Source organism: Triturus cristatus, chromosome 7 (assembly GCF_964204655.1).
Source record: "Triturus cristatus chromosome 7, aTriCri1.1, whole genome shotgun sequence".
NCBI classification, from domain to species: domain Eukaryota; kingdom Metazoa; phylum Chordata; class Amphibia; order Caudata; family Salamandridae; genus Triturus; species Triturus cristatus.
The window spans coordinates 912067903-912080100 of record NC_140590.1 but is presented as its reverse complement, the minus strand read 5'-3'; the positions used below and the strand labels follow the sequence as shown (position 1 = coordinate 912080100).

Sequence of the window (12198 nt, the reverse complement as noted above, 5' to 3'; positions counted from 1 at the left end):
TGGATAGTATACATCTTTCTTACCTTGGAAATACAAAGTAGTCAAAGGGGGCTAGTCTGTCCCTGCAGCGTACTTTTTTGTTAACAATGTCTTTTTAGTAGAAAGATGTTTATTACTTTTTCTTTATTAATTCAGCTCCGGCTGCCTCCCCTTTCTTTCCATAGCTTAGCCAGCATTGCTTGCGTTTGTTTTCAGATAATGTGATATGCTCATGCATTTTCCTCTTCGCCATTAAAATCACTGAACTGTTCTTGGACAAGGGTCTGTGACAGTTACACAATACTACACATGTTAGGGAGGCCCACTATCCACACAGGAAGAGCCACTTCAGTACATCAAATATGAATTCTCTGAAAAGAGCGCTACTTTGCTTTTTGGAATCTAACAAACCATTTTAAGGCATCAAAAACTGGCTGATGGATGGAATGCTTGAATCCATCAAATCCACTAGTATTCACTCTGGTTTGTATCTCAAACCATCGTTTTTTTACCCGACATGTTGGCCCAGTATGGAGCCTGCCATCTGCAAATCAGTCTTAACCCTGCTCCAATGAGAACAGTGGATTGGAATGTGGTCCTGAGTGATTGCCAGTGGCAGAGATTAATTCAGGCATTCTATCACTTTGTTTATAATGCCCTGAGTGTGAGTGGTAAGCCCAGACGTGAGTCCTGTGTTCACCGTGACCCTGGTACTAAACTATAGATGGCTGATGAGCCCTAATAAGGGTGAAAGAATCTTAGTTGCTTGCGTCTGGTCCAGAGAGGATCTTGCCTGGCAGTTCAGCTGGACTGTTCTCATTGGAGCAGGTTCCAGACTGATTTGCATATGGCTGGGTCCAAACTGAGGGCGCATGTTGGGTGAAAATCAATGGAATGGGATGCAGTTCGAGTGATTTGCAGTGGCTGAGATTAATTCAAGCATTCCATCCATCCTTGTCTTTGAATCCATTTCTGGTACAGGATGCCTAGCTGAAAACCCAACATCTCAATAATCTGTAAAGGACACACTTACAGGAATAAGATGATTCCCCACTGCTCACTATTTTTATTTACGCTGAATGTGAATTAGAGACAATGCGCCTTTGTGAACACTGTGTTCAAAAAGTAGAATTCACGCTTGCCTCAAGACTCAGGCTGATGGAATATTCCTTCTCCCCACTGGGTGTCACTCGTGGTTGTGATGGACGGCATGCACCTGCCATCTCACCCAGCACCTGCCAATGCCACAGGTACATATTTAATCACGAGTGGATTCAGGGGAAAACATTGCATCTTAAAGCAGAGCCTATAAATCATGAACAAACCTGAACATTACAGTAACATGTCACTCTAGGGTTCTTTGAGAATTATCAACAAAAAACACAACAGTTTTTTCTAATCTCATCAATGCAACACATGTAGGCCTAGGCTATTTATACAGAGCCGCGTGATTATTAGATGAATTCGGGGAATCAGAACTGCTGGTTGCCCACCTGTTTCTCCACTTGTGTGAGCAGAAGCTTGAACCGGTCATCGTCTTTCACCAGCTGAGGTAGCTCATTTTCACCTTGGCGCTTTGCTTCTTCAAGCTGTTCCTTCAGCGCCTTCAGTTCGGAGATCTCCTGTGAGAGCTGATTATGCCATGTCTTTGTCGCCTGGAGATCCAATTCCAGGTCCAAAGATGTGCGAATTATACGCTCTGGGCTGAGGGTCTTCACAGCTGGCTGGAAGTAGCAAAAAATTATGAATGTCAAATCAATGGGCCAATCACAAACATATTATGAAGAAAATCTACCTTTAATGACAGGAGAGGTAAGCTGTTTTGGACTAAAATGTTGCTGCTTTGAAAGAAAATTCACAGTCTTAATGGCGCAACATTTATCATGCCAGATTGTTTTAATACAAGTAATATTTAATATAACATTTTATAGACAGCAGACTTTGCTGGAGTCACACAGTACTGAACAGCAACATAATACAAGTTGTTTTACATGTGATTGTGTGTACATCACATCCTATTTCACTGTTTTTCTAGAAAATCTCTGTCCAAAACTTAGTAGAAAATTCCGATAGACCACAATATAAAGTTACTCCAGATTTAAAGAAAAAAGAGAACACCTCGCCAGCCACAGTGGCAAATCACCCACAAGAGCACTACCTTTCCTAAAAGAAACTGATCACAGAACGGGAAAAGGTATCATTTAAAGTGTTGAGTCACCAAAAACGCAGTTAATAGAGACCGCTACAAGATGTACTCCTGGTTATACAGGTCCTTCACCAATTACAGATGTTTGGCACAGTGACCACAACTATAGAGCACTGGGCAAAAGTACTTTCCCCCCTTTAAGTTCTGTGACTTTTGTGAAGTGTTGGAGACAAAAAATCTTTCAGTGGCATCATTTTGTAAAAAAATATTTACAAGAAAAAACACTCCCACTGAAATGGAGAGTTTCCTTAACATTTTCCAGAGAACGTACTTGATGTGCATTTTCATAACCTTACAGAAGTTTGCAAAGTTACAAGATACTTGGAAAAAGAAATGCTGATGTTTTTTGGGGAAAAACATTGCAAGTTACCACCCTCCTATATATTGACACAACCTAGATCCAAGAGTCTCTAACCGCATTCAATAGAGCAAACGAACAAACAGGGTAAAGTAAAAAGCTTTGGGGTTATGTCTTACCTGCTTTACCCGTACACTTTGCCTTTCCATGGAATTTCTCACAAACGATGGCTTTTTGGTTAGCGTTGAGCTGTCACTATCGCTGCGGTTCAGCTAGAGAGAAATAAATTACCATTTTATTTAATTTTATAGAAAAAAACATCTATGCAGCTGCCTGATTGCCCCCATTCCAGCCTGTCATTTAACTGGAATCTGTGAAAGAGAACACATCCCCCTTATTTTAAGAAGTCTTCTCTGGCTTCCAGTTGGAAAGCACATTGTTGCAGAATGGATGGGAATTGTACATAAGGTATTTCAAATACCCTCCCATCTTTTTTGGCACCTAAATTTCAGCTCCTTGGTCTCCAAAGTTCCTTACACTCATAGGGCCAATGGCTACTGAAATCCCAGTGGATGAAAACACCCCTTTTTGGTGACAGCACCATCTCCATCACAGATGCTAAACAATGGAGAAATATTCCTTTTGCACTCTGATCCCCATCTTCCCTGGACCCTATATTTTGCTGACTTTAGAGATCTGTGCACTAACCTTGGTTGAATTGGCTTATTTCTGATTGGCACATTTAACTTGCCTATACGCCCCTAATATATGGTGTAAAAAGTGAATTCAGGGCCTAGAAGTGTACTGCCACTGTGGACTGCAACACCTATTGTGCATCCAGTATAGCAACAGTGGAAATATGGCTTCAGGCCTACCCTGTGTAACCTGACTGTTCCAGTGTAAACATGAACTGCGACCTGTCAAACCCCTTGGAGAGGTAAACACCACCCTTTTAAATATTAGCAAAGTAACCCCTATGTAACACTTGTAGCCCACAAGATAGGGTGCATGGTATTTAGAAGAGGGACATGTGGAACATAAATAATACCATACCTCTACAGTGAAAAGCCCCCAAAAGCTTTTACCATTCTTGGCATAGATCTATTAAAAAATGTAAAAATCTATATGTCCATTTCCCCTTATTGGATTTTTGTCACTTTGATGATATTTTGTTTGTTAAACTTTATTCGATTTTTCTAATTCAGTTTTAGATTTTTACTTCATTATTGTTTTGGTACTGCATAAATACTTTACACATTGCCATAACTTAAGCCGGTCTGGTCTTTGCTACAGCTACTAAGCATTTAAGGCTTACACTACGATTAATTTTGTGACTTTGAGGGTTCAAGATCTATCATTATTCCTTGAGGTGGGTAGACAAACGCGCCAAGTAATTTTACATTGATGATCAACTTTTGAATGAGCCGATGCAAAGAAAGAAGGGGCAATCCAGAAAAATAATTTATCAAGATGGATTGTGCTTTGCTCAGAATGTATTTTGCAATGCTAAAGAAGGACCTTCCTAAGAGCCTTAGGGCTAATTCAAGAGGAAAGCCACCACTACTGCCCTAGCTCGGGGCATCCCTGTTTTGGACATTTGCCAGTCAGCCACACTGGCTTTATATGTATTAAAAAGAATCGAATGGCAGTTTAAAACGCACTACATGCCGCATTGGCAGACCTGAGACAAGTTTTAAAGTTCTACTGTAGTGGGTGGCACAATGAGTGTTGCAGGCACACTAGAAGCAATTAATCTACAGGCTCTGGGTATCATGTAATACCATATACTAGTGACCTATAAGTAAATTAAATGTGCCAATCAGGTGTAGGCCAATTTCACCATCTTTTAAGGAGAGAGTACAAGCACTTTAGCACTGGTTAGTAGTGGTAAAGTGAACAGAGTCCTAATGCCAACAACAACAAAATTTAAAAAAAACAGGAGGAGTGAAGGCAAAAAGATTTTGTCGGTGACCCTGCGGAGAGGACCATGTTCAACAGTTTACATACTGACTTCAAGCATAATGCCAAACTGTACAAGGCAGTCTTATAAATACCTTTGTCATATGATGCATTGTAGGTCTGCATAGCTATGTTGCTATTTCTCTGGCATGGGTTTAAACAATGGCATCTTCTTTACAATATGTAATTGGGAGGTGAAGAGATTTCTTCCCAGTAACACTGGATCCAAATCGCTGTGCAGTATACAGGCTACCCCATTATCATCACAGCATGCTCTGTGAGACATGAGCTGCCTGCTTCACTCATGGATGTGATTCAAAACTAAGGGTATGGTTTTTGTGACAACTGTAATGGTTTGCGGAGCTTATGGCTGATGCAAAAAAAAGAACTGTAACCCAGACTTTATGAAAAAAACAAGATTTCCATTTGCTGGCAAACAGAATAAAAGTAAGTCATTTAATAAGCATTGACCATCTCCACTGTCAATCAGTGTAGTCATGATTGGGGTCAAATAGATTCAATGTAATTTCTCAAAGTATATCGTAAAAGCATTCCTTGTGGGCAATACCATGAAACATGCACAAAATAATACCTGGGTGCAATTGGCAGTATTCTTAGTTAGGGCTACAGTTAATATCATACATTTCCCTTGGGATTTAAGCCATTTTTAGAAAAAGATATTACTGTTGAACGTGAAGTGCATGGTCTCTAGTTCTTATTTTCAAAAAATGTCTGGTAAGTCATACAGATTTGATTTGAAGAGTCACTCATAGTTAAAATACAATATACATTTAGTAGAACGTTCAATACGGTGACTAGACTCATCACTCACCATGAACCGACAGGTCAACGTGGTCACCTCCAGCTGCTTCAACACACTCCGCATCCTCAGCAAGACCTTCAAATGGATCCCCCCGAATCAAGGAACCACCCACTCATCACCAGCAGACCGGACTATGGAAACGCACTCTACGCTGGCATCAACAAGTCCCTACTCCGCAAACTCCAGACAATACAGAACACCGCCGCCAGACTCGTCCTAGACATCTCCCGGCATGAACACACCAGACAACACCTACGAAGACTCCACTGGCTCCCCGTAGAGAAAAGAGTCACCTTCAAAATCCTCACTCAGGCCTACAAATGCCTTAACAACAATGGACCAAAATACCTCAACGACAGAATCAACTTCCACTTACCCAAAAGAAACCTCCGATCTACCAACCTCACACTGGCCAATACCCCGCACATCCACAGAGTCAGAGCAGGCAGAAGATCCTTCTCTCACATTGCAGCCAAGACCTGGAACGAGCTACTGGCAAACATCAGACGCGCCCCCTCCCTGAACACCTTCAGGAAGACCCTCAATACTTGGCTCTTCGGCTACGCAGATCTGCTGACCACGCCCCCTAGCGGCTTGAGACCTTCACAGGTGAGTAGCTCGCTTACAATCCCCTGATTGGTTGAATGGTTAATAGTATATTACTTCAGCACATTTAAGTTAAAAAATTATGTTTAAATTATCTCTGAATCCTGGTAGTCGCAATGCGTAAGTTTACCTCATAATTCTGATTAATTTAAAACATAACTGTGAGAAGGTGGTTCTGACCATCTGAGCTGGCAGGATTTTTCGCTTTTTGAACTCCTTATTTTTCGAGCTTTTACTGTGGGAGAGCCTCATAAGCCTGGACTCACCCATGGTAAACGCATGATAAAATGGACCGCATGTGGGTTCCATTGATGTCTGCCTTGTGAGATAAGGCCGCTGTGTTGCAGCCAGGGTAAGGGGTACCTGACTGGTTACATGTGGACACGTGTACACAGTGTGTGCACTTGAGTAAGGGCGGCGCGGGGGACATTCCTGTTGTATGCAACCCAGGAGCTGGGTACAGGTAGAATGGTGTGGAAGGGACTATGCAGAGTTAGGTGGTGACATGGAATAGGCCTTATAATGTGGGGAGAAACATGTAAGTGACAGTTAGTGTGCTTTACTGTTTCACTGTAGGAACACTCCATTATCCTCCTATGGAGAAGGAGACCACATGGGGTAGTTTCAGTTCCCTAGGACCTACAAACTCCAGACACGCAGCAAAGTACAATGTAAGTTATGTGAAAAGAACCATTCTGCTATGTCCAAATCCATAACTGTAGTTCTTATGGGTCATCCAGAAATGTCATATTCCTCTGACTCCACGCAGAACCAGAGCCCGGCCTGGTGTGACCCTGACAGGCTGGATTAATTACCTTTCTCCCCAAGCTGTAGCATCATAGGCCTAGCCCTTCACTGCAAACATTACCCAGGGTGAAGGTCTTCTCTCCAAGAGGGAGAGATGGGGTGAAGCTGCAGAGCATGAATCAGCAGCTGTCACCAGGTGCCAGGTACCCGGCTTGCTCCAGGCCTGGGCTGTGAAGTCAGCCAGTTGGGGAAGGGAGCTTTTCAGAGAACATGCGGCATGAGACCGCTGGACGACGCCATCTTGAAGTATCCCAGAGGCCTGTGCAGGAAGGAGGGAACTGGGGCAGAGAGGTGATGTATCACTGCAGGATAGGGTAGAAGTGCATTTCTGCAGGCCCCCTCCATTTCTCTTAAAAGTCCTTGCACAGGAAGAGGAGTCCTTTTTAGGGTGTGGTCTTACTGAGGAAGACTGGCACTGGAGACTGGCGCCATGGCCAGTTGGAAGGAGGAATGCCCAGACTGCCCCAGGACTCAGGACTGTGCCTCTGAGGGAGTCCAGGGTCAGTGAGAGGAAGCCTGGGTTTCTGCGCAAGGAGAGGAGAGGTCCAGAAGGAGCACCAGGTGAAAGTCTGGTACAGGGAGCTAGTGAAGACAGCTCCTTGCTGAGTGCATGCTCTTGGAGGCCAGGAGGGCGTCGAAAAGTGCTCCAGGTGGCTAGGGCTGGCCACCAGGAGCGAATTGAGACCAATATCGCTGAAATCAGTCCACCGGGGACCAAGATAGGCCCCTAGAAGGTAGGCTACCTTTGACCTTTCATTGGACCGACGACGAAGCGCGTGGGACTCTGCCGCCAGTCTCCGATGTGCCCCTTGGGTGGGTCAGGTCCCGGGAGCTGCCCCGAGAAGAAGGTGACATTGTGAAGGTGCCTACGAGGCCCAGGATCCCAACCCTCGGCCCCAGCGTAGTAAAGTCAGGGAGCGCCATGGCACACCCTGTAAAATTGGCCCAGGAGCCCAACCCTGAGCCCCGCAGGACTGGACAGACCAGAATGAAGGGCCAGCTCCCGCTGCAGCAAGTGAGGGTGCTGGATGGTGGGGGGTTGGTAAGAGCAGGAAAGGGTGGGCCCCCCGAGCTGCTCTCCAACGTACCTGTGCACGCGGTGCGCAGGTGGGACCGGGCCCCTGAGGAAGTGCAGGAAGTGGAGAGAGGCTACCTTCGAGGGAAGCGCGGCTCTCCCCAGAGCAGCGGAAAAGCCACTGCTCACATATGCAAGCCTCGAGGGAGCGCCCCATAATGCCCTGCAGGGCATCTCCAATTTGGAAAGAAAATCTGCTTGTTTTTGGTGTGTGGTGACCCCAGGAAAATGGGGTCACCACCATTTGAATGCAAAGGTGCCGGGGGAGCTGCATGAGCAGCACAGACTCCCCCAGTACAGAAGTGGAAAGTCCCCACCCCAAGTCTCGGGTTACTTAAAGGAGATAACCCCTCAAGGGGTTTTGGATGTTTTCAAGCCTACCTAATGCTGGAACATTTGTTCATCATATGGGAGCTGATGGTTAGCACTACACTGTGCTGTGAGAGGCTTAATATGAACTGGCATAGAGGAGACATCTCCTAGGGGTGGAAGGGTGTAATTACACAGGAGGTGCATTTATGTCAAGTTGTTCCTTTTGGGGACTGGAGGTCACATGCAATATGTAATGTTATAAGTGAATTGGAAATATGTTGCCAGCATCTTTGCCAAGGTGCCTGGTTGTAATTGCGTAGCCGTGTGATTATAAATGTGATGCCTTTTAGGGGCTGTGACTGACTTGCATTGTACATGGTACTAGATATAAAAGTACTCCTCATTCCAAGGTATGCTTAGACAGGTATTCTTGCTACTGCATTAGTTGAACAACCAGACTGTCAGCCACTGTGATTTAAGTGTCTATACTGTATGGTCAGTATCAGGTGCTCTCAGTCAGTGTTATGTGTCACTATGGCAGGAGTTCCCGTTATAAATGCTTGTTGAAATAATGGAGTCGGCAGCCACTGGGTTGGTGCCTGTGGAAAGGGCCCTCAATCCAGGTTATGGTCAAGCTGTGGCATTTGGGTGCAAGATGATGTTCATACATCTGAGTGATGGTACTAGACCCCCCTCCTGCAGGAGAGGTGGGAATGTATACGCAGTATCAAGAAGTATTTCCATCAGCTTATGTATATTTGTAAATTGATGCATAGTATTGAGTAGTGCATGTGTAATAAATGTACTCTTCCTTTTTATAAAGAAAAACACAGGATGGACAATCAATTATTGAGTGTTATTTCTGCGTACCTGTAAATGGTGATTACTAGCCCACACCACCTCCCTTGAGTAAGCCTTGGACTGCTCTGCAACGCTACTCTGAGAGTCAATCGCTCTAATGAGGTGTTTGGTTCCCAGTGAAGGACAAACGTAGACCCATTATTTGTGCAGGCCTCACAACTAATGCCTCGTTTCCCAACAATTAGTATGCAAGCATGGATTTAGTTTACAATGTGTTGAATATTTCCGAATTGTTTCTTGCAACAGCAAACAGACACTGTTGAAGAATTTAATCCTTTATGAAGTCAACTGATTGATGCAATGGACCTTTAAAAAAATCATTGAGGCGCTTTGATAAAACGTGGGGCTCTACGATCAGATTCCTGCCCACCGAATTTATGGACTTGACATGCCCGGTCTACCTGCGGGTGTTATGCCTCACACAGGCAGTCCATGGGGAAGAATAACTACCCCCAGGGAGCGTTCTGTTATACCTCTAAACAAGGGCCATTTTTGGAGACTTTTGCTTAAGCAGTCGGGCTTCCGTCCCTTTCTTTCTTATTCCTGTTTTGTTTCTTTCTAGGGATTTTTGTTATACAATAATTTACCCCACCGGCCTATGGATGTAGGTGGTTGCTGTTGTTCTATCTAAAATGCGAATAAAAAGATATAAAGCATAAAAAAATCATCGACTCTTGGACTTATAAAAATGTCTTCATTTGTTTATCAAATGCTTGTTAGACTGCTAAACGCACTTTTCGTTCCAAACAGATGTCAGTAAATAATGTGGAACTGCAAGTATTAGCAGGCCATGTTCCTAGAAAATATCTTCAAACAGTACTTTAAACAGAAATATAGATGTGCAGGTAATCACTCCATAGAGTACCTGTTTGTTCCTGAGAACTGCAGTTACCCTCCCTTTCAGATTAAAGAAGTGCAGATACTCAGTACCGGACAGTACATGCTCATTTAAAGCACTGTCTTCCAAGGATTGTGATCCATATATCACTTACAAAAACGAGGTATGTGCAGAGACACACCTCTATGATATGATGTGATCTGAATTCTGAGCACAGTCATTTGATTGGCACAGAAATACATATTTATAAGCAGAATCTTGTGGCCCCCTTTGTATTGCATTGCTTTGTAGCAATACACGGAACTTCATTCAATGTTGTGGGACACCCAAGTGGATTTTCACATGGGCAGCATTCTACACCTTAGGCCTGTGCATGGTTCACAAAGTGCTGCATATTTTGGATCCTATATGGGAATTGTTTTGGTGTTGTGTCAGACGTCTTTTGACGTTCGGTACGTGTGATCGCGCTATCGCGTGACGATTGGTCCAATGTCCTTTGAGTTACAGAGTCAACCTTTAAGAGGGGCAGGCTTACGCTGTTCCGGTTACTACTCGGTACAACCGGGAAGAAGGTCCGGGGTAACGACGGACAGGTAAGCCTGCTCTATGTGTATCAATATACGATCAAATGGACTTTTAGCCTAATCCCATGCTAGAGATTTGGCTTTTAATCACTGTTGGCTGAATCAATATGTGCGTTGGGTTATCGCTTGGTTTCTGTGATTTTAACGACATTTACGGGATTGACATGCTCGCATACGGTCCTGGTTAATCTGTATATTCTAATATTCGTTTTCCAGAAGACTGGCAGCATGTCTTTTTCTATTTTGGAGTCATTCGACACACCTATGTTTGTGTACTGTTTTTATGGTCACACAACTTTATGCTTAAACTGATGAATAAACCATCTTCTGTTTTCTATGGCATTAGTTAGTTCTTTTTTGTCTTCTAGAGCGTTGCCTCACGCCCTGAGTTGTAACCAGGAGTGTAGGTCGCATCCCCGACTTATTGCGGGTAAGAAGATAATGCAGTTTGTACGCATGACAAATGTTTATGTATGACACATTTGTACTATGTCAAAAAACGTAGATGACACGTTCCAGCACATATCATTCATTTCCTTGTACTATATTTTTGTTTCTGTTTTCAGGTGATTAAGTTACATTCCTACGGTGCCACATATCTACAGATAAGTAGGTACTTTGGTAGGTTGTATTGTTCCTTTTTTCACTCATCACTTATTCACATTTTGCAGTAGTGTTACCTTATGGTCCTGACGAAAGCCACTGTCATTTGGTAGACACAGGTTGGCTGAAACACGTTGACCCACGAGGACGTGTTCCTATAACGTTTGTGGACGCGTTCCCTTTACGATTTCTGCTGTTTTTAGCTTGATGCCATTGGATACTGAATAAAATAATTTTCCAATGCTAATCAATTTTAAATCACTTTCCTAGTTCACACACTGCATTTAGACTCACCACGCCTATGGCAGTCTTTCTCACCCTGAGATAATTTATCCTCCCGACCATAGGAATCAAAACATCCCTGAGCTCCTCCTTGTTACAGTAATCTAAGGAGTTGTAGCTCTATAACTACACCAGGTGTGGTTATGGGAGGTCCCAGATGATGAAGCATGCCTCTTCGGTGGGTGATGGGACTTGGCCCTCTTTATGAGGACTTTTTTATGTTTGAACGTGCTGTTGTGTCACTTCTGTTCTTTTGATAGACTGGTTCAGACCCGTGGACTCTACTTGTTGTTTTAGTTCAAGTGATTTGGGGATTTGTCTGCGCAGGTCTTTAATATTCCCTTAGACCCTATAACCAATAGTTTTTTCCTGATATTGTGTGCAGCTACGGCTGCGGGTCCTTTTGTGTCGTACACTCAGCAGTGCTGTGGTGTATTCTCTGTTTGTGTCACAGTTCTTTTACAGGCCAGGTGTGTTTGTTTGACTCCTTTGTTAACATGGCAGAACTTACAGGTTTGGCCTTCGATGATGAAATGGCCTGCCTCATTCTGACTACCACTCCAAGCATTCTAGAAAATACAGGAACAACCGGTGATGATTGGGCGAAACTTCTTATTTTGAAGAAATCGCACACTCGCACCGGTATCCATGGTGCGATTATGACGGAATACTTGCGCGGCAATTGCGCACCTACCGGTCTAATCGTCACCAATACACCCCGCCTTTTCTTGCAGGACAAAATCTTTCTCAAAGATTGGGCCTTGATAGCGTGGCGATGCACTCGTGATTGGCTGATCTTGATCATTAGCACTGCCAAGCGCATCGCCAACGCTATCATGATCGAGATCCAAGTACTAGAGGGACAAATCAAGACAACTTTGTCCCATTCCATCTATAAGAATAACCTCGACGACAACAACAAATCTAACAAAGATTTTCGAGATGGCATTCTCTCTTCTAAAATA

General features: G+C 43.8%; 1 protein-coding gene across 1 annotated transcript in view; it reads right to left on the bottom strand.

The window, feature by feature from the left end:
* Positions 1-12198, bottom strand: part of WWC1 (WW and C2 domain containing 1) — a 389597-nt gene that overhangs the window by 25878 nt on the left and 351521 nt on the right. The window contains exons 20-21 of the mRNA XM_085617843.1: positions 2663-2755; positions 1473-1703 (exon numbers count right to left, since the gene is read on the bottom strand). Coding sequence (XP_085473969.1) covers positions 1473-1703; positions 2663-2755 — 324 coding nt within the window. The remainder of the gene's footprint in view (positions 1-1472; positions 1704-2662; positions 2756-12198) is intronic.